General features: G+C 42.9%; 1 protein-coding gene across 1 annotated transcript in view; it reads right to left on the bottom strand.

The window, feature by feature from the left end:
• Positions 1–1,287: 1,287 nt before the first annotated feature.
• The window catches only part of CCND2 (cyclin D2), a 28,755-nt gene continuing 8,601 nt past the window's right edge, over positions 1,288–21,441 (bottom strand). The window contains exons 4-5 of the mRNA XM_033058972.2: positions 14,761–14,891; positions 1,288–5,582 (exon numbers count right to left, since the gene is read on the bottom strand). Of these exons, the coding sequence (XP_032914863.1) occupies positions 5,427–5,582; positions 14,761–14,891 (287 nt within the window). The 3' untranslated portion in view covers positions 1,288–5,426. The remainder of the gene's footprint in view (positions 5,583–14,760; positions 14,892–21,441) is intronic.

Genomic DNA, 21,441 nt, shown 5'->3' on the forward strand with positions numbered 1-21,441 from the left:
ACAGCTCTGGAATATCCCCAGTGAGGGAAACTCAACACCCTCTCCAGACAATCTATTCAGGACTCAGTCACTGACAATTCCAGTCCTTCACAGCCTCCAAGCTGAGCCTACTAAATGCCAGGAATTGATGGTCATGTTGTTCAATAGTGGTCAGAAAAAACCCTGGACTTGTGATGCTTTAGAATCTCTACCTCTGGTGCAGATAAGCTGGGAAATGTGAGGCTCATAAGGCATTTGGCAGGGAAGTCTTCAGAGACTTTCCCTAAAACCACAGGTCCCAAGATAGTGTGATTATGGCTAGAAAGATCTGTATCTCCTGATCCTCAGCCTCCTGATGTAATCCCTATTTCCAATTAATTTTTAATTAATTCTTATTCATTCCATAATTCATAATTAATTCATATTTCCATCCACGATTTTTATATCTATTTTTGCTCCTATGTCTTTAGCAACATTTGTTTTTTCCTTTTAAGTTTTTTTCCTTCTCCCCATTCACTTTATCTTGAAGTTTGTCTTTTGAGTTTATTTCCTTTTATTTCTTTCAGTGTGGCAGTGTAATTTGCTTTATGATGGTGTTTTCCCAGTATGTCTGCCCAAATGCCTCTTCTTCACTCTTCAGGGTCTCTTTGCTCTTCTCAGGGGTGAAAAAGGGCTGGAAATTCAGGAGAAAACTGCTGCTGGATGGCAGTGGAGGAGAGGTCAGGCCAAACACATCACACAGAAGCTTGGTCACTTCACAGCAGGCATCCACAAGCAGATGTGGGACAGGGAGGGGTTGAGCATCCTGCCCTCCTGGCCACAGGCTGAGGAAGCAGACTCTGGACAATGGACTCATTTCTTCCCACGGGCCTCACCACAAATCCCACTCCTTTTACTCACGGTTTCCCCAGGTTTATAGAAAGAAAAACAATCTGATTTTTGCAGTAACATTCCAGTGCAACAAACTCCTTAGTGAAGATTTAAATCGTATTTCAATTCATTGCAAAATTCTGCACTCCATGTGGCTTTTCACCAGCTCAATTTGATTCCCACAAAGTATTTTGATCCTGCAATTTACCACTTTTTAGGACTTTGTTCTCCTTGAATCTCATGGGATTACATGCTAGAATTTGCCTATCCAGTGGGAAGGCAACTAGATTTTAGAGGCAGGCTTGTTCTGTGACTGCAGCCTTTATTTTATGTGCCTGCTAACACCATCTATCCAGATCACACCCCACCAAGGAAACACCACCACAGAGTGAGTAATGCAACCAAATTCACTAAAGGAATAAAAGCAAGGCAAGTAAATTTAGGTCAAGGTGAGTTTATTGTCCATACAGCATACCTAATCCCGCCAAAACACTTTTCTTAGAACCATCTTTAAACTAGTCAAAACAATAGGTTATTAATAAAAATGACAACACTGAACAAAGACCTTTTAAAAGGCAATCAACACTACACCGTATCAGAGTCTTATCCATCAAAAACAACCCCGTGTACTTTCTAAATACTTTTGTTTACACTGATGTCTACTACCACACTTTCTAGCATCCCCTGACCACATAAACATCCACACCTCTTAAAGAGCACATTTGTGAGAGAATAACGTTGACTTGATATGGCATCACACTCAATAAAGCAAAAAAAGAAAACAAGAACCAAAAAAAACCAACCAAAAAAAAAAAAAAAAAACCAAAACAAAACAAAAACCCAAAAAAGTTTGAGAACAGAAACTGTGCAACCGAGAGTGATTTCTGAGGTACATGAGAACATGGTAATAAACATAGTGGAAAAAATCCAGTGGCCAGGTGGTTTGCTGAGTAATTAAGAGCTGTCTGATTACTCAAGCATAAATCATTGACATTGACATGGGATTAATGGTTATTTTTCTCTTTCACAAGCATGTTGGAAATACAAATAAATACATTATGAGGTGCTCCTACACTACAGGAACGGGAAGGAGGAGAAGATCATCAAAGTACCATCAATAGGAAGCTGAGAGAGAAACGCTTTTAGCAACTGTACCAATCCTTTGGCACTTGGGAAGGCACAATTGGCAAGACTTTTTTTATTATTTTTTAATCAATCAGTTGGGAGGTTCACAATTTCTGCAGTTCAGGGGGGAAAATCTCACACCTCATTTGCAGTAACAACACATTTCCTTTAACATCTGTTAAAAGAGAGTACTAGGCAGTAATTTTATTCTGAAAGCTACTGTGAAAGCACTCAAGTTGTAGGGTTTGCAGCCTTCGAACATACAGTACACTGTAACCAGAGGACTGGCACTTGCTGACCACGTCACTGCAGCCAAGGACACTCCTCACCCTGGTGGGGACACGCACAGACCCACCAGGACCCTGCAGGGGACTGGGAATGCTGAATGGTGCTGCCCCTTCCAGCACAGCTTGCCCTCACCCTGCTGCAGAGGAACCAACCACAGAGGTGGTGGCCCTCAGCCCCTGCCCCTTCAGTTGTGCAGAGGGGAGACACTGTGGGACCAGCCCTGTCATCCACAGCAGGGACCAGCCCTGTGATCCACAGCAGGGACCATCCCTGGGATCCCACGGCTGCTGTGGGACCAGGCTGTGCAGGAGATGGGACAAAGAGCAGGGGCAGGCACCCTAAACACAGATCCTGCCCACACCTGGCTTACGGCATGGAGCAAACCACGCCACCACGACGGACATGGTGCCAGCGCCCAGAGAGGTCACCCCACCATCAGCACCCTCTGGCACAGCTCCCCATGAAGCCACGGAGCAGGGCTGCCAAGGAATGATCCCACCTGACCTGACCTGATCTGTGTGTGGCTCCACAGTCTTGCTTCAACAACATCAACATAATTTTTTCCTCCAGGACAGAGACACCGCCATGGAATTCCGGGTGCTCCCAATGCAGAACATCGAGGCGGGAGGTGAGGCCAAGGCTGTGCCCAGCAACAGCTTTGGGGAGGACAGACCTGCTCACCAGTGGAGAGTCAATGCATTTTTTCCACTATGAAAAAGATACCAGAGACCAAAAAGGAGGCAGTGCCCCGCCTCGGCTGCTTGCAACCTCTCCCCAGCGGGCCCCGGGGCAACCAGACTGTCACTGTGTGAGGTATTGTGAAAATGGGAATCATTTCTTGTCCAGCAAACCTGAGGTAAGTATACCATCTTTGCAGGATGTGATCAGGAAGGAAGGAGATTAAAAAAAAAAAGGAAGAAGAAAGAAGGAAAAAATAAAATAAAATTAAAAAAAAAAATAATGAACACGCTATTAGGGGAAAAAAAACCTGTACAGGGCATTTCCAGTAAATCAAAGAACTCATCATATCTCCACTTAACCATCTACTTCAGGATTTGAAATTTAAGCAGTAAAATAATATATTATAAAAATGTTTATAAAATAGCAGCACACTCAGTGAAACAATACAGCTAAGTACTGTTAATGTGAATAAGAATGAAACAAATCATAGCTTCTTAGCAGCGCAAAAAAAAAAAAAAACAAAACCAAAAAAAACCCCCAAAACCAAATAAACAACAAAACCTTAGAATCTTACTCCATTTTCTACCCTCATCTAGCCAAATAGGCTGAGTCCATACATATAATATTCTTCAAAGTAGCATGTTCTTTCTGGATTTCTGTGTTAAAAATGCAAACATTAACATTTCAACCAACAGCTTCATATTGGATATCTGCAAACTGTTAATACAATTGTGCAAAAAAAAAAAAAAAAAACCAAAACAAAACAAAAAACCCAAAAACAACAAACCAAAAAAAAACCAAAAGTTGCTCCAACTCCTTTGCCATCTAAATGCCTCTTCGTTACAGGTGGAGCAGGAAAATAAATTCAAGTACACTGAATACACCTTTGTAATAAAACTCCAAGTCATGCACCTCGATGTTTACCACCATGGCTGTTGCACCAGCAATTTTCTTTCCTTGTCCATAGATAAACACGCAGGTGGTATTAAGATCCTTCTGTGACACTGAACAATACAGATGGTCAGGTTTTTATCCGGAATGTCATGACAGGAATGTCATCTGAAGCGGGTGTTGGTATTTCCAGCAACACCGCAACTAACCGAGTACACCAGATACTGGAAAATATTGACTATAAAAAGCTATACAAAGCCTTGCTTTTGTGACTTCTTTCTTTTTTTTTTTCTTTTTTTCTTTTTTTTTTAATCTTTTTGTTTGTTTATTTTTTCTTTCCTCGGCAAAATTGTCATAAACCATCTCATTTAATCCCTTAGGAACAATTTTCAAAGTGCTTTTCGAATGAAATGGTTTACAAAAACGCTCACTGTGGATCAATAAAGTTAATGAAATGCTGAAAAGGTGTGCAGGGGGGAGTGGGGGGGAAGAGAGACGAGGGAACAAACCAAACCTCATCTTCTTTAACACAGTGAGGGGCTGTTACAAGGGAAGATGGAGAGAGCATCATTTAAATGTCTTTGTGGCCAAGCTAAGAAGCTGCCAGACGTTAACATGGACATGAAGCATTAGCACTGTAAAGGAATATAATGCTTTTCCTAGATGATCCACCACATCTTGCAATCCAAAGGTTGGATGGAGGTGGTCTGTCCAGCCAACAGGTCGGGATTAATGCGTGCATTCCCCCCACTGACCGTGAGCACTTGGGAACTTTGGCTCGGCCCACGGCTGGGTAAACGGAATTGCCCTCATGCCAAAGATGCTGCTGTGTTTAGAATGAACCATTTCAGAAGGAAAAGTAGATAAAAAGTCAAGAGGGGCAGAGGGGAAGTTGGGGGAAAAGAAGAAGAAAAAAAAAAAAAAGAAAAATAAATCAACTGAAAAAAAAAGCCCAAAAGACACCTGCTCTTCTGGCTGGTAAAATAAAGCATCTTCTTTCTTAGGTAGCAGCTACCACAGACAGCAAGAGTAAACAAAACTAACATACAGAGATCCAACAAACACTTCTGACTAATAACAGAGGTGACAGATCAGCAAATCTCTTCTGCATTTAAAATGGTTCAATTGCTTCAGGGATCTTTTCCCACTTTGCCCTAAACCCCTTATTCTATTGCTTTGCAATCTAGTCAAGCCATAAAATCGCACACACGATTCCTTTCTTAAATCTAAAAAAGGGGTGTATGCACTAGTACATAATACACAGACAAGTATACTCTACTTTGTTCCCACAAATGCAGGCTTACATTGATCTAGCTACTTTGTATGCTTTTATAAGCATTTAATATCACTGATACATAATCAAATAGCAATTACCAAATATATCATGGGATTCCCTTCTGTAGAACATCACAGGCACCAAATGCTTTTTTTTTTTCCATTATTCAGGTTTTGTATTTTTTTTTTGTTTTTCTTTATACCTAAAAGAGCTTTAAATATGTTCTATGTGGGAGCAGATTAAAAAAAAATCACTCTAAAAATAATAACAAAAATAAAGGGTCTGAGGGAGCAAGCGTGACTGCGTGCTGATGTCCTCACAGGTTGATGTCTCTCACATCTGTGGGAGTGCTGGCCTGGTCCAGTTCATCCACTGTCTTGGAGGGATTGCTCTGCTGCTGTTGCTGCCTGACTTGCTGCAGGCTGTTCACGAGCACCGCCTCGATCTGTTCCTGACAAGCTTTAAGGCAGTCCTACAGAAAAGAAAGCAAATTTATCTGTTAGTAAAGATAAAGGTGGTTATTTTTTTCTTTACTGAAGTAGCAGAAGTTGGGAGAACATTGGTCCGGTGTTTCTGAGAAGTGCCTGCTCTGACATGAACCAACCTTGAATTCTGGGAGGTAATCACTGTGTACAAACTCCCTGGGTTAAACACTGTTCATGCTGTCTTTATTGGGCTCTAAATCTTAATATTTTACTGGTCTTTGATCAACAGGTTTCCCAGAGAAGCTGTGACTGCCCCATCTCTGGAAATGTCCAAGGTCAAGTTGGACAGGGCTCTGAGCAACCTGGGATAGTGAATGTGTCCCTGCCCACAGCAGGGGAGTGGAACTGGATGATCCTTAAGGTCCTTTCCAACCCAAGCCATTCCATGACTCTATGATTATGTGATTTATGTGATCTCCTTGAGCAGGAACCTAAGTATAACCGAGAAATAATTTTTCATTCTTCCATGCAGGGTTAAGCCACCTAGATCGGTCTTCTCTACAAAAAAAGTTGCAATTTTATCCTGAAATAACCTCCATGTGCTGTACCAAGACCAGACAGACAGATGCACTTCATACAAAGCAAACTGATGAGAAATTTGAGTTTTCAGGTCTCTGAACAATCATGGTGCTGTGGGGCTGAGTTTTATCTGTCACAATTGGGTCCCTTAGGCAGAGGCAGAAAGGTCAGTTTATCTGTGAAAATTCACACGAGCCCCAAACATGCACTGCATTACTGAACCATAGAATCATTTAGGTTGGAAAAAGACTTCTGAGATCATCAAGTCCAACCTTTGAGCAAAACACCACTGTGACAACCAGAGCACTCAGTGCCATGTCCAATCATTTCCTGAACATCATTTTCTGAGCTCCCAGAGACCACTGCATTACAGTACAGCAACACAAATATGGGAGCCTGTCCATCAGGAGTCCCACAATAAACATGAAGTATAAATAATAAGAAATAAATGTGAAGGATTCACCACATTTAAACCAGACACAGTGATGAAGAAGACTACTATTAAAATACTTACAGGATGTTCTACTCTCAATAATACACTGGAAGACCAAAGAGTGTGGTTATTTAACCAGAAAAAAAAAAAAAGTGAGAAAACCTTTACAAACCCTGAGTTATAGGAGAAACTTAAAAATAAAGCCCAAGCTGTGACTTGGGCACTGACCTCCACAGGGTTCCACTTGTGAGCCCACTATGGGATGTGACTGCAACACTGAGGAGCTGGGTCTGACCAACACATCCTTTTTCTACACAGCACCTAGTTATTGGGGAGAGTTTGAAATATTCATGTGTGGAAGACTGATTTGTTATCCCAGCCTGACAGGGAAAAACACATCTGGTGAAGAGGATCTGTTCTGCTGGTGATGCTGACGTTGGTGATGGGCACAATTAGCTCTGGTGGGTCATGAACATCCATTGTTCTTGGCTACCAGCCAGCAGCTGCTGGCTGCAAAATCCTGCCCTCAGATAAAGAAAATCCCCCATTATCAGCTAGGAAGGGCTTTAGGTGCACTGTAAGCATTCACCTGTGTGTAAGAGGACAATGACAACAAATCACTGTATGGATCAAGGCATTTTCAATTGTGGGGGCACCAGTTTGGAGACTCTTGTAACAGATGACACTCATAATGTGCTTTTTTTGGGTATAAGGACCTCTTCTTTTAAAGCACAGTTTCAAAGTACTGTGTCCTTCTGAAAACAAGCCAGATTTTTTTTAAAGCAGCTTCAGTCTGAAAAGCTTAATGAGGCAATTTCCTTGCAGGCAGGCTTGGGGAAGGAAGGGTGGTGACATACAGAACATGAGGCTCGAGCATTTGGAGTCAGCTTTGTCTGTCCCTAAACACCCTCATGTATGGCAATTTACACCATCACTATACAAACTTCTCATGAGTAGCATGATGATTCATTTCAGGTATGAGGAGGCTGAAATCTCCAGGTAACCCTACAGAGATATGGGTCATTTCTGGTGTCTTCATTCTGTACATAAAATCTATAAAGTGGCCTCGACTGGAATTGTCACATGGATTTTATTTCATCTGAGAATACATAGGCCACTGTGTATTTCTCTGGTCTACACTTAGGTTTTGAACTAAAACCCACCAAATTCTTTAAAACAAAGAAACCTACAGTAAAAATGATCAGCACACTGCATTCAGTGTGAAATAGTTTTTCAAAAAAGAGTTGCTATTTGAATACTAAAGCTCCTTAGATGTTAAATCTCTCAGGTGAAAGGAAAAAAAAAAACTAATTTTGAGTATTTTATCAATCCAACGTTAAAGGACACAATACAAAAAACTACTAAAACCCCATCAAGACAAACATCCTGGCCTTCCCATGACACAGTATTTTTAAACCCTCCAAGTTTCATGGGAATTTGCTGCATGTGTACATATTTTACTGGTGGACTTTCATTTTGCAAACTCTAGATGGTTCTGGCAACAGAGAATTAAGTTTCAAAAACATATCAAAGAAAAAACCCATGAGTTGCATTATTTCCAACAAATCTTCCTTGAAAGAACAAAATAATACACTGCAGTATGACCCCAGATTTTGCAATACAAGGACTAGCCATTTCTTCAGAATACTGCCAGGGCTTGCCTTTGCTGTTTTTATAAAAAACTTTTTGAAGTGTGTGTCACATGGATCAACTTCCCCATTCTTCTATATGGTCTAGTAGTTTTAATGATTAAAATAGTTCTGGTACTTTCCATTCCATAGTTTTATTTTTACTTCAGCATGTAGAGAACTAAAAAGGCAATTAACTTTGGGGTTTCTTTTATTTATTTTTTTTTTCCTTCTGAAACTCTTTCATCCCTAGATGATTTTACTAGCACACTTGAAATGCATTTGAAGGAAAAGAAAAGCTTTCCTGTGTCTGATGAGGGGCAGCCTCATGGCTGTGATGGAAATGCTGGCAGTGAAAGTAACTGGAAGTAGGAATCAGCAGCTCTGTGGCATGAGCTACTTATTCAAGTCAAAAATCACTGAAGATTTCAATTTCCATTCCATTCATAACAATCTTGAAAGAAAGCACAAGCCCTAAGGGAAGATCCTGCAGAATATTACACATAATTAACTTTCTAGAACTTTTCAACACTGCTGTGGTATATGCACATCCTATACTGGCCCCCAGTTTCTAGTTTTAAACTGGCATTTATGGTTCATTAGCAAGCTATGAGGAAAGGCCTCCCACTCAACCCAACTCAACCAACAGGCTCTTGCTTTGCACTGGGAAGGCTAAAATCCCAAAGCTGCGAACGCTAAAAAAACCTTCTGGCGTTTTTGCATTACAGGGTGATTAGCTTTCCACATATCTATTAATTACTTCACAAATAAGTGTTAAGGCCCTCAGTCTCTTCCTCTTTCTCAGAACTAACTGCAAAAGGGAAATCAGAAAAGTATTTTTTTTAGGTGCAGGATCAGGTTTGATAAATAGAAAGGATGCTGGAGATACCCAAAATGACAGCACTGTTCATTGGTCATGTATGCATTGCTTGGATCATCTAAGAAATGAGCAGACATGCACTACAGAGTTTGGATTTACATAAATTCCAGCGTGGAACATGTCATCTGTACTCCTACACACAAAAGCTGGCTGGATTCCTCCACTGGTTCACATTTAAGCCCCAATTCAGACCTCTCCAAAGCACATGCTTCATTGTTGACATAAACAGGGATTCCTTCCCAAAGTGGGGCCTTTGTGTGCTGAGCACTGGCCTTTACCTCACTGACCTTCTCCAAAGCAAGAGGCTGGAAAGCTGCTGTGGGAATATCTTATCCATTTACTGTATTTACAGTGATCTCACATCTAATGGATGCAGTTAAAAAACAGCAATATTTTCCCTCCTGAATGTATGTTTTTGCTACTGTAACAAAGAGGATCAATCACAAGTAAGTGTCTATTTCTCTTTTTCCATCTGGAAGTACAGAAAATAGTAATTTGAAAAGGACACTTCCTGTGGACTAACAAGGACATCTCATTCAAAAAACAAAAAAATGCAAAAAACTAATTCATGCCAGAGCTTCTCCGCTTACTGTCACCACATTACTGCAATAATGCAATAAATAAGGTGACTAACATTAAGAATCTGAAATATAGAGCATTTTTCTCTGCAACTTTTTGGTCTTTTCAGCAGTTTCAACAGTGTCTTTTCTAGATTCAGTTCCACTGTTTGCTTCACCACTCAGTTTGTCTGGTTTCCTGTCGCTGCTGTGGGTATTTCTTGTTGCAAAGGGGAGAGAACAATGCTTTCAGAACTGGGAAAAAAGAGAGTGAAGCCAATACACCAGCAGGCCAATGCAGGTGACATGACACTCCTTGCTCAGTGTGACTTGGGATTTCTGGTGATCTCCACCAGGTAATACTGTGAAGATGTGGAAAGGCGGAAGAGCGCGGGATTTACGCTGTTCTAACAAGCACCCTGACCGTTTAGTGAAAAAGGGGATTTTTCCAAAAGCTGGGGGGACCTGCCTGCGTTACAGAGCTGCAGGAGCCGAGCAGGGATTCCCTGCTGGAGTGGCTGATCCCTGGGAGCTGCTCCGGGGGCTGCAGAGCCGTCCCTGGCTCCCTGTGTCAATGGACCCGACGGAACTCCGCCATGAGCCCGCGGTGTCACTGCATCACCCCATTGTTGCTACACACGCACAGCACTCACTGGGGAACAAAAAGCTGAATGAAACGGAGCAGCTGCCAACTCAGGCAAAGACAACTTAGGAAACTATCTCATTCTTCCTTTCTCTGGGAGGCTATTTCGCCTGTTGTTTCCTTGCATACAAAATGCGGTCTGCAACAAATAAGGCAGGATAAGATACAGCGAGTCCTGTTTCTGGCTTCCAAAACCACAGGCCCTAGGCACTACAAAGGAGGGGATAAATGGTGTATGTGCTGTAGGGACAATGTTCAAATGTGCTCCATTCAAGATAGATTCCCATCTTTTTTTTTTTCACTGCAGCTCTCAATTCTTGAGCATGGTGGCTCTTCACTTCCGTTTCTGTGCAGAAATCTGCAGATCTTTATGAAAGGATGTCTCTGATCTTGGGAATAAAAAAAAAAAAATCCCGGCACTGACATATGTGGCACGTGTAAGTGCAGATATTTTAAATGCCATTTATTATGGATCCAGTCTTCAAAACAGCCTCACTCCACATTTTTAAGGGCTCACGGCCAGCTCTTTCGACAAGCCTTTAAAAAATGCTTGGTTCCTTACTTTTTTTCTACTTCAGGCCCTTAAATCTGCTTTAGATTTTCCAAACCACTCAATACACACCAGTTACCATCTGGGAACAGACTTTTAGAGATGACTTCTGCCCACATAGAGCATTGGCTCTGCCTGAAAACCTCTCCCTGGCTGCTGATGCTAGGGAGCCCAACTCCGGGTGTCATCCAGATGCAACCTGGATGGCTGCTCTTCCAGAAAGTGAGGGAATAGATTTACCCAAGAATGGTCTCAAGCAAAGCAGAATATTGATTGCAAGGTCTTAAAATGTGCCCTACCCATTCAGCTGTCCTTCCTCACATCCCGTAATTGTGCACAGCAGGGATGCTCGTATCCTCCTCCAAAGCAGCTGCCTCCACCAGGGACAGGATACTGCTCACACTGGAGTGCTGGTCTGGGATGCTATGGGAATTCCTGACTTCCTGAGTTGTTTATTTTTCCTTTGCAATGACCCACCAAGAGATGCACAGGGAGCTCTGAGGCTTCCTGCCAGTAGGTCTGTTAACTCTTCACTCACCAGCCTCTTCTCTTCAAGTAACCACAAAGGAAATGTTCCCAGCCCCTGGCAGGAGCACAGACTGGAACATGCAATCCCCATCCTGCAGAGCTGTGTGATGTTAGAATCAGTGGCACAGAATGGTTTGGGTTCAAACGGACCTTAAAGGCAATCTTGTTCCACCCCTCTGCCATGGGCAGGGACACCTTGCTCTAGATCAGGCTGCCCACAGTCTCATCTAACCTGGCTTTGAACATTTCCAAGGATGGGGCAGACAGTTTCTCTGGGAAACCTGTGCCAGGGCCTCACCACTCTCTCTAAATCTAATTCCTAATTTCTTCCCAATATCCAATCTAAATCTACTCCCTTTCAGTTTGAACCCATTCCCCCTTGTCCTGTTACTGCAGTCCCTGATAAGAAGTCCCTCTCCTGCTTTCCTGTAGCTCACTCAGATGCTGGAAGGTGCTCTGAAGTCTCCACACAACTTTCTTTTTTCCAAGCTGAACAGCTCCAACTCTCCTGTCCTGTCTCCACAGGGGAGCTGTTCCAGCTCCCTTTATCAATTCCATGGCCTGCTCTGAACTTGCTCCAACAGTTCCTTATGTTGGGGACACCAGGACTGTACCAGAGGAAGAATCCTTTCCCTCACTTGTGTGGGATTAGCTCTTAGTGGTTCTTAGGGACAGAACAATCAGAGAAGGCAGTTCAGATGCATCATGCAAAGCTACTTTCACTACCCTTCAGGCTGTTGAGCTTCTCCAAGAGCAACTCCCTGCTGTTTATTTCGGTCAGTGGAAGGAGTAATGAAACCAGGGTTTGCCTGGCCCTGTTGTCACACTTTCTCCAGCCTGAAATTCAACCCTCACCAAACAGCCCAGGGCAGCTATTTACCAGAAATAACTGGTTATCCCTAAAATGATAGTGGCAGGATGCCTTGGATAACACCACCTCAAGTCTGGGGAACCGATCTGGATTCATACAAGGATATCTCACACCAACATGTTTTTGAAAGAAACACTTGTGCTGGTTGTCTGCCTACCCAACAGCTGGGCTCTAAATTACATGTTTATTAATAACGTATTTTTAATCTAATTCTTAATGAAACATCCATTAAAAGCATTCATTTTAGTTGTAAATGCCAAACTCCAGTCTCACTTACACTAATGTGAATCTACACCATTGATTTCAGCCTCCTGGTTAATGCTGTTATTTCCCAGCAAATAGACTGCACTCTTAAATTATCATTATAAAACAGTGAAAGTTCAGAAAAGCTCACTGCACTTAAGTTGCATCAGGGTTTCATTACCATTCTTTCTTTTCATCTGCTTGCAGCTTTGAAGCTGAGATTTTTCATGCTTCACCTCAGACAGTGACATTTTTTGAAAAGCCAGTGGGAAAGTCCTATCATCTGTTTCCATGCTAAGCAATCACACACTCCAAAACAAAAATGAAGCAGAAGCCCTGGCACCCTCTGGCTGGGAAGGACTCTTCCCCAGCTGCCTGATGGTTCCTGTGGGTTACCACGAGGCACAGGGGGCCAGAAGGTTTTCTCTGCAGAACTATTAATTTCTGTGACTTCCCCACTTTTCTCCCGCGTGACGGTCCTAAAGCGCAGGAACTCTCATTTCCCCCTCTTCCCTAAGCCCCCACTGGAAAACAAAATCATTCACACACTGACAATGAATGAATTGTGCCACTGCAGGAACAGCTCTCAGGCATCAGAAATTCGGAAGTGAGAGAACTGAAGCTCTTCATTCAACTTTAATTAAGTCCCAGTGTAAAATGTATTACAATAGTCTTTACTCTTTATTAACACAGCCTTGGGCCAACTCTTACACAATCCAGACAGTACATTTTTTCCAACAATACATTTTACACATGAGGCTGGTATTACTACCTATTGCTAAGCCTGCCTCATGCTTCTCTGAGACCCCATTTTCAGTTGCTTCTCTCTCTCTCAAGTTTTATCATGTGGCATGAAAAGTTTCCAGTCCTAGGCCCTTTCGAATTTTTCCAATGCAAAACTCACAGAGAAAATTCCTAGCAAAATATTCCTCCCAAATTGAAACAACAGCCTAATGAAAAATACACTATTTTGCCCAAGCTCACAGATTTTGGCAACCTTTGATTAGGCTGAGGCTTCAAAGCTTGCAGGGAGTTAAGGCTACCTCTGCCTCAACAATGAAAACACCTTGAAAAAAATAACAGCACCTCTAATTTCCACAAAGGATTATATATTTGCCAATTAAATTATCAAGAAGCTCCTTTTGTCTTGAGTTTGTTCTCATTTGGGGGATGAGTGAGACTCTCCTCTATAGTCTGTGCTGCTGTGGGCTGAGACCAGGAGCAAGGAGAAGGAGCTGGTCACTACCCAATGCTGACAGACTCTTGGAGAGGAGTGAACAGTAAAATATTAGGAGTTCTTTGTTGTCTGGGAAGAGTATTAATTTTTTCTTCTGAAGGAATGTAGGCTTAATCAAATATGGGAGGATTTTTCACCAGGATAGCAAAAAGCACACTTTTGACCAAAAAAATCTGGCCGAAATTAAAAGAAAAGGTGTGAAGGCATTTTCATTGCAAAATGAAAACCTAATCTTCTAACCACTTAAGAACTACTAAGATGTTTCTGTAGGTAATATCTTTCAAATTTAAACAATCTGGATAGAAAAGATCAGCACAACAGATACATTTTTTCCAAACTGCAAGATGCAGTAAAAGGCCTTACATCCAATTCTCTCAGGCACAGAAGGTGTCCCTCCTCTCAGAGGGATCAGAGGGATGGAGCAGCTCTGCTGGGAGGAAAGGCTGAGGGAATTGGGATTGTTCAGCCTGGAGAGGAGAAGGCTTTGGGTGGGGAACTGGACTAATTACTTCTTTTAATCAAATCACAAATCCAAATCTTCATTTAATAATGTTATCACAGATGTAATAATGCCACAATAATAATATTTACTCTGTGAATTAAAAACAATAAATCAGCACACATTAAGGATAGCTTGAGTTGTGCCTGTCTCGTGACCTGCCTTGGAATTAGCTCATTATTCACTTCCTCCAAGCCAAGAATTTTTAGGTGATACCTGAAGGAGGGCCAGAAGTGCAGGTTGCAAGCACAGGACCAAGAGCAGCACAACACCTCCTGGTTTGCTTTATGCCCCAGGCAATGCTGCCTGCTCACCCCATCACCCAGGGCTTCTGGGGAGACTCATCCTGTTGGACCACCAGCCTGGGCAGGCAAACCAGGCTCTCCCCACCAAGCCTGAAAATAACCTGAATTCCAGGAGATCAAGGAGCTTTGGAGACTGAAACCAAAGTGCTGGGTCCACACTCACTCTCTGCAGAAGCACTGCTTTCCTTTGCTCCACTCAGCCTTTAGGATCAGACCCAGCTCTCCACTATGCCCTGAGAAGTGAAAGGAGAGGAGGAATGTGGGACACTCACCACATCTGTGTTTGTGATCTTGGCCAGGAGGTCCGTGAGGCTGTCCCCATCATCGAGCTGAAGGCCACAGATGGCTGCTCCCACACTTCCAGTTGCTATCATTGATGGTGGGTACATGGCAAAGTTAAAATCTGCAAGAACAGATCTGGGAATTAGTCCAAGCCCTGACCAGAAAAGCTGCAAAACATCAGAGGCAAGCAACATAAAAAAAACCACACCCAAGAATAAAACCCGGGGAAGTAGAAGAAAGGGAAAAGTGCCACTCTTTTTGGTCCCATGGAGCTCATTAGTCACACTGCTCATCACAAGCAGTCAAAGGAGGGGGAACAGACCTGCAAATTAAAATGGAAATGCGGTTCAGTCTTTTATTCTCACTGATGCATAAAGTAAACCTGGACAATTTTTAATAGTCTTTCCGTAGTTTTAAAGAAAAGGAAAGAGAAGAAGGAGGCTTTCTGTAATTTATGTCAGAAATTTGGGTCTTGGTCACATTAGACCTCTCTGTATAACCAGAAAACTAACTGGAATAAGGTATCACAAAGGCCCAAAATGAGATTTTTAGTCACGTCAATTTTTAAAGAGTTAATTAATTCGAGCATTTAAAGACCTGTCCGGGAAAGAGATTTTAATTAACGGTTCATCTTTACTACCTTAGCAATTAGGAAGTGAGAACACTTACAGCCCATAGCTATGAAATCAAAGAACAAAGATCACATTTGTCATTACTACTACTACTTCTTAATAAACAAGCTGAAAATACACTTCAGAACTTCTTCTCACACATCTGCCAAATGAGAAGAGAAATTAAAATAAAATCTTGTGATATTTATAAGGCAATTTTATGGTTTATGATACTGCCACAGACACTGGTTTAGCAGCAATAGTTTATCTTGCTAAATACCAGATCTCCCACATCTTGATATATTCCTAAAATGAAACTTGGTTTGCAAGTTCTTTGGTTCAACAGTAACTCATTAACAAACCTTTTCCTACCAATTTTCAGTATTAGCAAACCTTTCTCTACCAGTTTTCAGCTGGAGGAACTGGAGCAGAAGGAAGAGTAAACCAAAGTAATACATAATAAGAAATAAACCACAAGCAATACATTCCATCAATAGAAACAGATTACAGAAAACTGCCCAGCTGCAGATCCCAAATCCCCTCTGTTCACAAATTCTGTAACCCTGCTGATGTCTGTGTAACCACTGAGGTTTTAGACACATGGAGAGCTGTTCTCAGCCTCCCAAACTCAGAGCTGGCACACACTTCAATAGCTGTGGAGACAGCATGCTCTTCTCCAGGCTGGAATACATCCCTGGGATTGAAACAAGTAAGAATGGCACTTGGGACATAACATTCACCCAGATGGACCAGAAGGGGGGTGGTGTTAGAAGTGGGGAGACAAAAGGAGCAGTTGAAATCCTGACATGGATTTTTCTGTCTCACAAAGCCACCAGGAGGTTCCCACCTGCAAGCCCAACACTGCAAGCTGCCTCCTACCAGACATCACACTCTGACAGACCCTTTTGAAGGGCAAATTCCCACTGCCTGAAGTAAGGAATATGGACTGCCATTATTATAAAAACAATAATTTATGCACTCTTGTAAGAGACCACTGTACATAGGAAAGCTGATTCTTGGAAATTATATTGCCCTCCCACTAATGAGTGAGACAGAAGAACCTTGACTGCCAAATTCTCAGTGCAGGACACAGCCCTGAGTATGCTGATCTCAGCACATGGGACCTTGTGACTCTGCACAACTCCCTGACAGGAGCGGGCAGCCAGGGGTGGGTGAGGCTCTGCTCCCAGAGAACAAGGGACAAGACAAGATGAAAAAGCCCCAAGTTGTGCCAGAAGAGGTTTAGGTTGGATATTAGGAAAAATTTCTTCAGGGTGATCAGGCATTGGACCAGCTGCCCAAGGAAGTGGTGGTCACCACCTCTGGAAGTGTTCAAAAAACATGCAGATGTGGCACTTGGATTCATGGTTTAGTGCTGGGTCAGAGCTGGAGCCCATGACTTTGAGGTCCTTTTCAAGCTTCATGATTCTCTGATCAAAATCATTTTCATGTTTACCTCAGGTGGATTTACATAAACACACAGAAGGGAAAACACACCCCTAAGCTGGGAAGCAACTTCCACGTTTGATTTTGGACATACAAAAGCATCTCTCGCTTATGCACGGAAACTACAGGTAGCAATTGACTTTCCATAATTTTCCACTCCTTGTCCTGGGTTTCAGGAAAAAGATGGTGCAGGCAGAATGGGCTGAGCAAAGGACAGAGGTCCACCTGCCTTCTGAAATTCCTCGTCTGGCATCACAACCTCCACGTTATCCGAACGCCGGTGTTCTCGTGGCTGATTTTAGATCCACTCCCAGAAACTGTCTTCCTAGGAAGCTGAATAAAGAGGCACAGTGTCCCTGCCAACTAGCACTGCTGTAGGTCTGCTTCCACGTGGGGTCACATGCGAACATTTCTATGCCCAATAACCTTGTTAGCTCCCTTAATGTCATTCATAATGCAAATGAGACAGCGAGCGAATGGCCAGAGGCCCAGAGTGACTAAAGCTCAGCATCCAGAAAGTCTTACATTGCCTCTAGCTCTAAACTAACTTCCCTCCATAACAAGCACCATAAACTTGGCTATCAAAGCTACACATGCCCAGTCTTTGTTGTACAACAGGCAGCGATTTGTATCACTGGCTTCTATTTTTAGCATATTAATTAACTACTGCAACTGGTGAGGCAAGTGTCTCCAACTGGAGAGTGTGGCACCATTGTCTGAAGTCATCACCTCATCTCGAGCTATTGAAAATCATGGCAGTGACCCTCCTGCTGATATGAATTTAACCTGACATGCCCACAAAGGAATGGGGGGTGGTGCACCAATTTTGTGCACATGGTTCTCCACATCACCCTGGACCCTATTAGTGTGGAAAGAGCTCATTGAAAGAAAAGAAGCCACATTGTGCTGGGCCACCTAGAGGGTTGAATAGAAAAGGCTGAGGAAAAGAGCAGGCAGCGCAATAAAGGCCATAATTAACATATTTCCATATTCAAGCAAAGCAATAACTACGTGAAATGTTTGTCAAGGTGCAATGAAAGCATAAATATTAAGTACCTTATCTGAGGGGATGCAGGACTGCCCCCCCCACCCCCCAGTCCCTTAGATTCCATTAAGAAATTCAAAACAAGCTTTTTTACAGGCTATTTTCAATTATAAACCCATCTCTGCTTCTACCATGACAACAAGACAAGCCTCAACATCCTCACTCAGTTTTCACTCAGGTAAAACTGTCCCTCCTCCAAATTAGGTAAAAAGTTTGCCCTGAGATTAAAAAAAAATAATTTAAAAAAAAAGGTGGGCACAGAGAGAAAACCTAAAAATGGGAGCTGAAACATATGCATTTAATGCAAATCCTCGTAAGAGATGATGAAAGGGGAAATTTTATACAAAGCACTTCTTATTGGACACTTGGAATTTTATAAAAAGCTCTTCTCCCTGGACACCTGAAGCAAGGCCATGGGCTAAATCCCTCTGTGTGCAAACTTGGTTAACACACACCCAGAGCCTGCATCTAAAGCATGGCTCTAACTTTGTTGTGATTTATAGGTTTATAGCTGGGCTCGATGATCTCAGAGGTCTTTTCCAACCTAATTGATTCTGTGATTATGCCATTCCATGGGAAAAGTACAAAAGAGTCTCATTATAAGTTAGAGAAGCGGTGCCACAGCGCGTGGTCTGTGAGAATCTGAGCACATGAACACTTCAGGGGAAGACACCGGATTGTTAGAAAGCAAAACTTGTTTTACTTTCTATTCCCAGGCAATAAAGACTAGAAACCATCCCATCCCCATTTTAGTATCACCTCCTTCCCAAACAACCTCAAAAACAAGTGACCAGCCCTGCACAGCCCTACTGACTTCAGCGCTGGAAATAAAAAAATAAAAAAAAAAAGGCAGTGCAGGAAGCAGCACCCTTTGAAACAAAGCCACCTGTGAACCAGCCAGCCAGAGTGATCAAGCAAATTCAGGGTACCCTGAAGCTGTCCCCCACTTTCAGCCTGGAGCTGACACAGCCAGGGCACGAGGAGGTTTTTCTGCCAGTGGAGCACACGTAACCCACACCGAGGTTCCAAGGCTGCAAGCACTGCGGCTGAGCTGTTCTGCTGGCTCTCTCCCAATCCAGTGGTCTTCACTACCTTCAAGCCAGGAAAATGCAAGGCTGACAGTCAGTCCAAAGCAGAAGGGAACTGGAGGAAGGAACCCAGAGAGGTCCTGCAAGGGGAAGCCTTAACTTGCAGCCAACAAATAAAACCGTCGGAAGGAGAAGAGCACTGACAAATACCCAGGCTGAACGTGCTCGGTGTGTCAAAGTCAGGTGGGGGAACTCTACCTATTAAAACAACCCCTGTTACTGATCTGGCTGCTGGTTGGGCTTTTTTTCAGCAGCCAGTTTTCATCTCTGTAATTTGATAGATATTTATTTAGAGAGTTGGGAACTGCTGGCTTTACAGAGGTGGAAACTGCTGTCATAATGAAAGTAATTATTCCCATGGTGGGGGGGGAAAAAAAAGGTATGTTACCTCCATCAGGAAAACAGGTATTGATACAGTAAAATTATAATGGCCACAGCCAGCCTTGGACTTTACCCAGCTAATGCCTGTACTAAGAAGACAAGCATGGATCTATATTTAACTATCTAAGTTTAAAAGAGAAGTCTAAGATAAACAATGGAAGTAGTGAATTTAATTCTTGTCTGCTTTGATCCAAATGCAATTCCAGGGCCAGTGGGGTACTCTTTTTTCTTTCTAATATAGTTGATTGTATCTGCAATGACCATTTTTTTCCTCTTGCTCTTGCATTTCTCCAAAATTTCACTGCAAATTTTCCCCATGTTAACTATTTCTACTTTTAAAGGCAAAACCAGATGACTCTTGAGCCCTTCACACAAAACTTTCAAGTAAACCAGGATGCAGACATGCTTCCATCCTTTGAGTAGGTGGGAGGGCAGACATCTAACTCTGCTCCTGGACTACAGTAAAGCAAACAGCATTTGGCCTTTATACAAATGGGTTTGAAATATCCTAAATGTTAACGTTTCATCACAACCATCCAAGAGACGTAAAGAAAGGGAAAAAACATGCTGAACAACCTATGCCAAGTAGAGGAGCACTCACAGCAATATGCTCATTAGCTGATGGCAAATAGCACTTCCGAACAACTGTTTGCATTGGTTATTATTTGCACTTATTTTACACCTTCCTAACCAAGGATTAGGATGGTGCTAGTGCCTGAACCACCAAAATGTCAGACCTGCAGCTGGTAGAAAGGAGAGCAACTCCTCTGGCAGCTCCAGAGATGCCAGCTTGTATCAGCACATGCTCTCTTTCTCTATTTCTTTCCACCTCCCCTTGCCAGACTTGTCATGAAACATTCCCAAAGCCCTGACTACTTGCTGATGGCACTTCCTTGGTTCTTACGGCACCATTGGCTGAAAAGCTCCATATTCTGGTATGAGTTGCCTCCCCCTGGAACAAGCAAGAGCCTCCATTTGTCTAGCAACAAATTAGTGCAAATTATTATTTTAATAAATTCCTGCAAACGCTGCCACTTTGCAACATGTATTTTATTTATTAAGACATTTACATAATGAAGCCTCTGCAGGTTTCATTCTTCCCTAGGTCCCAAATAAAACTTGTATCACACTTTCCAGGCTCCAGTAACTTACACTGGATGAAAAGGGGATGAAGAGTAGAATTGCCCAGCAGGAATGCTGAGGAGCAAACAGGCCTCATTCTGTGTGGTCACCCCATAGACCATTACCAGGGCTGCAGACCTCATCTTACAGTCTTTGCTCAGACAACACTCCCATTGACTTCCACAGAACTTCTGTCTGAAGAAGGATGCAGGATTTGGCCCAGAAGTTAAAAAAAGCCTTCTCAGCTTTCAAGTGTAGATGATTAATGTCCCAGAAACAGTGGGCAGAGGTTTGGCACAATGTATGAAGCTGATTTAAAGCTGACATTTTCCTCCTCTTTCTCAGCCTCTGTGCTGACACAGGCCCCAAACCTGAGACACTGGACCCACCATGGGCACATCCCACCTGCCACAGGACACAGCTGAGGCACAGAAAACACCATGCAAAGCACAATGTCCAGGGTTCTTCACAAGCTGCCTTCCATCTCTGCAAGTCTGCAAAGGTCTTTGCTTCCCAGTCACCTAAAATCTTGCAAGGCTCCTCACAGAGATTAGTGTCTCCATTACAGCTCCTCTTCATGAAAACCTGTCATGGACAGGCCACCCTCCCTCAAAAACCATTCCCTTACAGACTCTCACATGGAAAAGGGGTATCCTGAACCAAAAATGAGGCATGTGCAGCCTCTGAGAGTGTAGCACAAGGAAGCAGTTGTGCATCTGTGGCTCTGAACAGGCTGCAGGAAGAAATGATGGGCACACTGAACTGTAAGGAAATAATGCACAGTTCTCTTTCCAGCAGCAGCGTGGCAGGCTCTGCACACACCTCTGTAACCAACCACTGCCCTCTCCCACTCCTTCCAGCAGTGATTCCCTGGCTTGGAGCTCAGCACAGGCAAAGGACCAAACTCTGAGAGAACACTTCCAAGCTGTGCAGAGTGACAGAGGAACAAAGAGTGCAGAGCAGTGAAGAGATGGAGTG

Source organism: Catharus ustulatus, chromosome 4 (genome assembly GCF_009819885.2).
Source record: "Catharus ustulatus isolate bCatUst1 chromosome 4, bCatUst1.pri.v2, whole genome shotgun sequence".
NCBI lineage: Eukaryota > Metazoa > Chordata > Aves > Passeriformes > Turdidae > Catharus > Catharus ustulatus.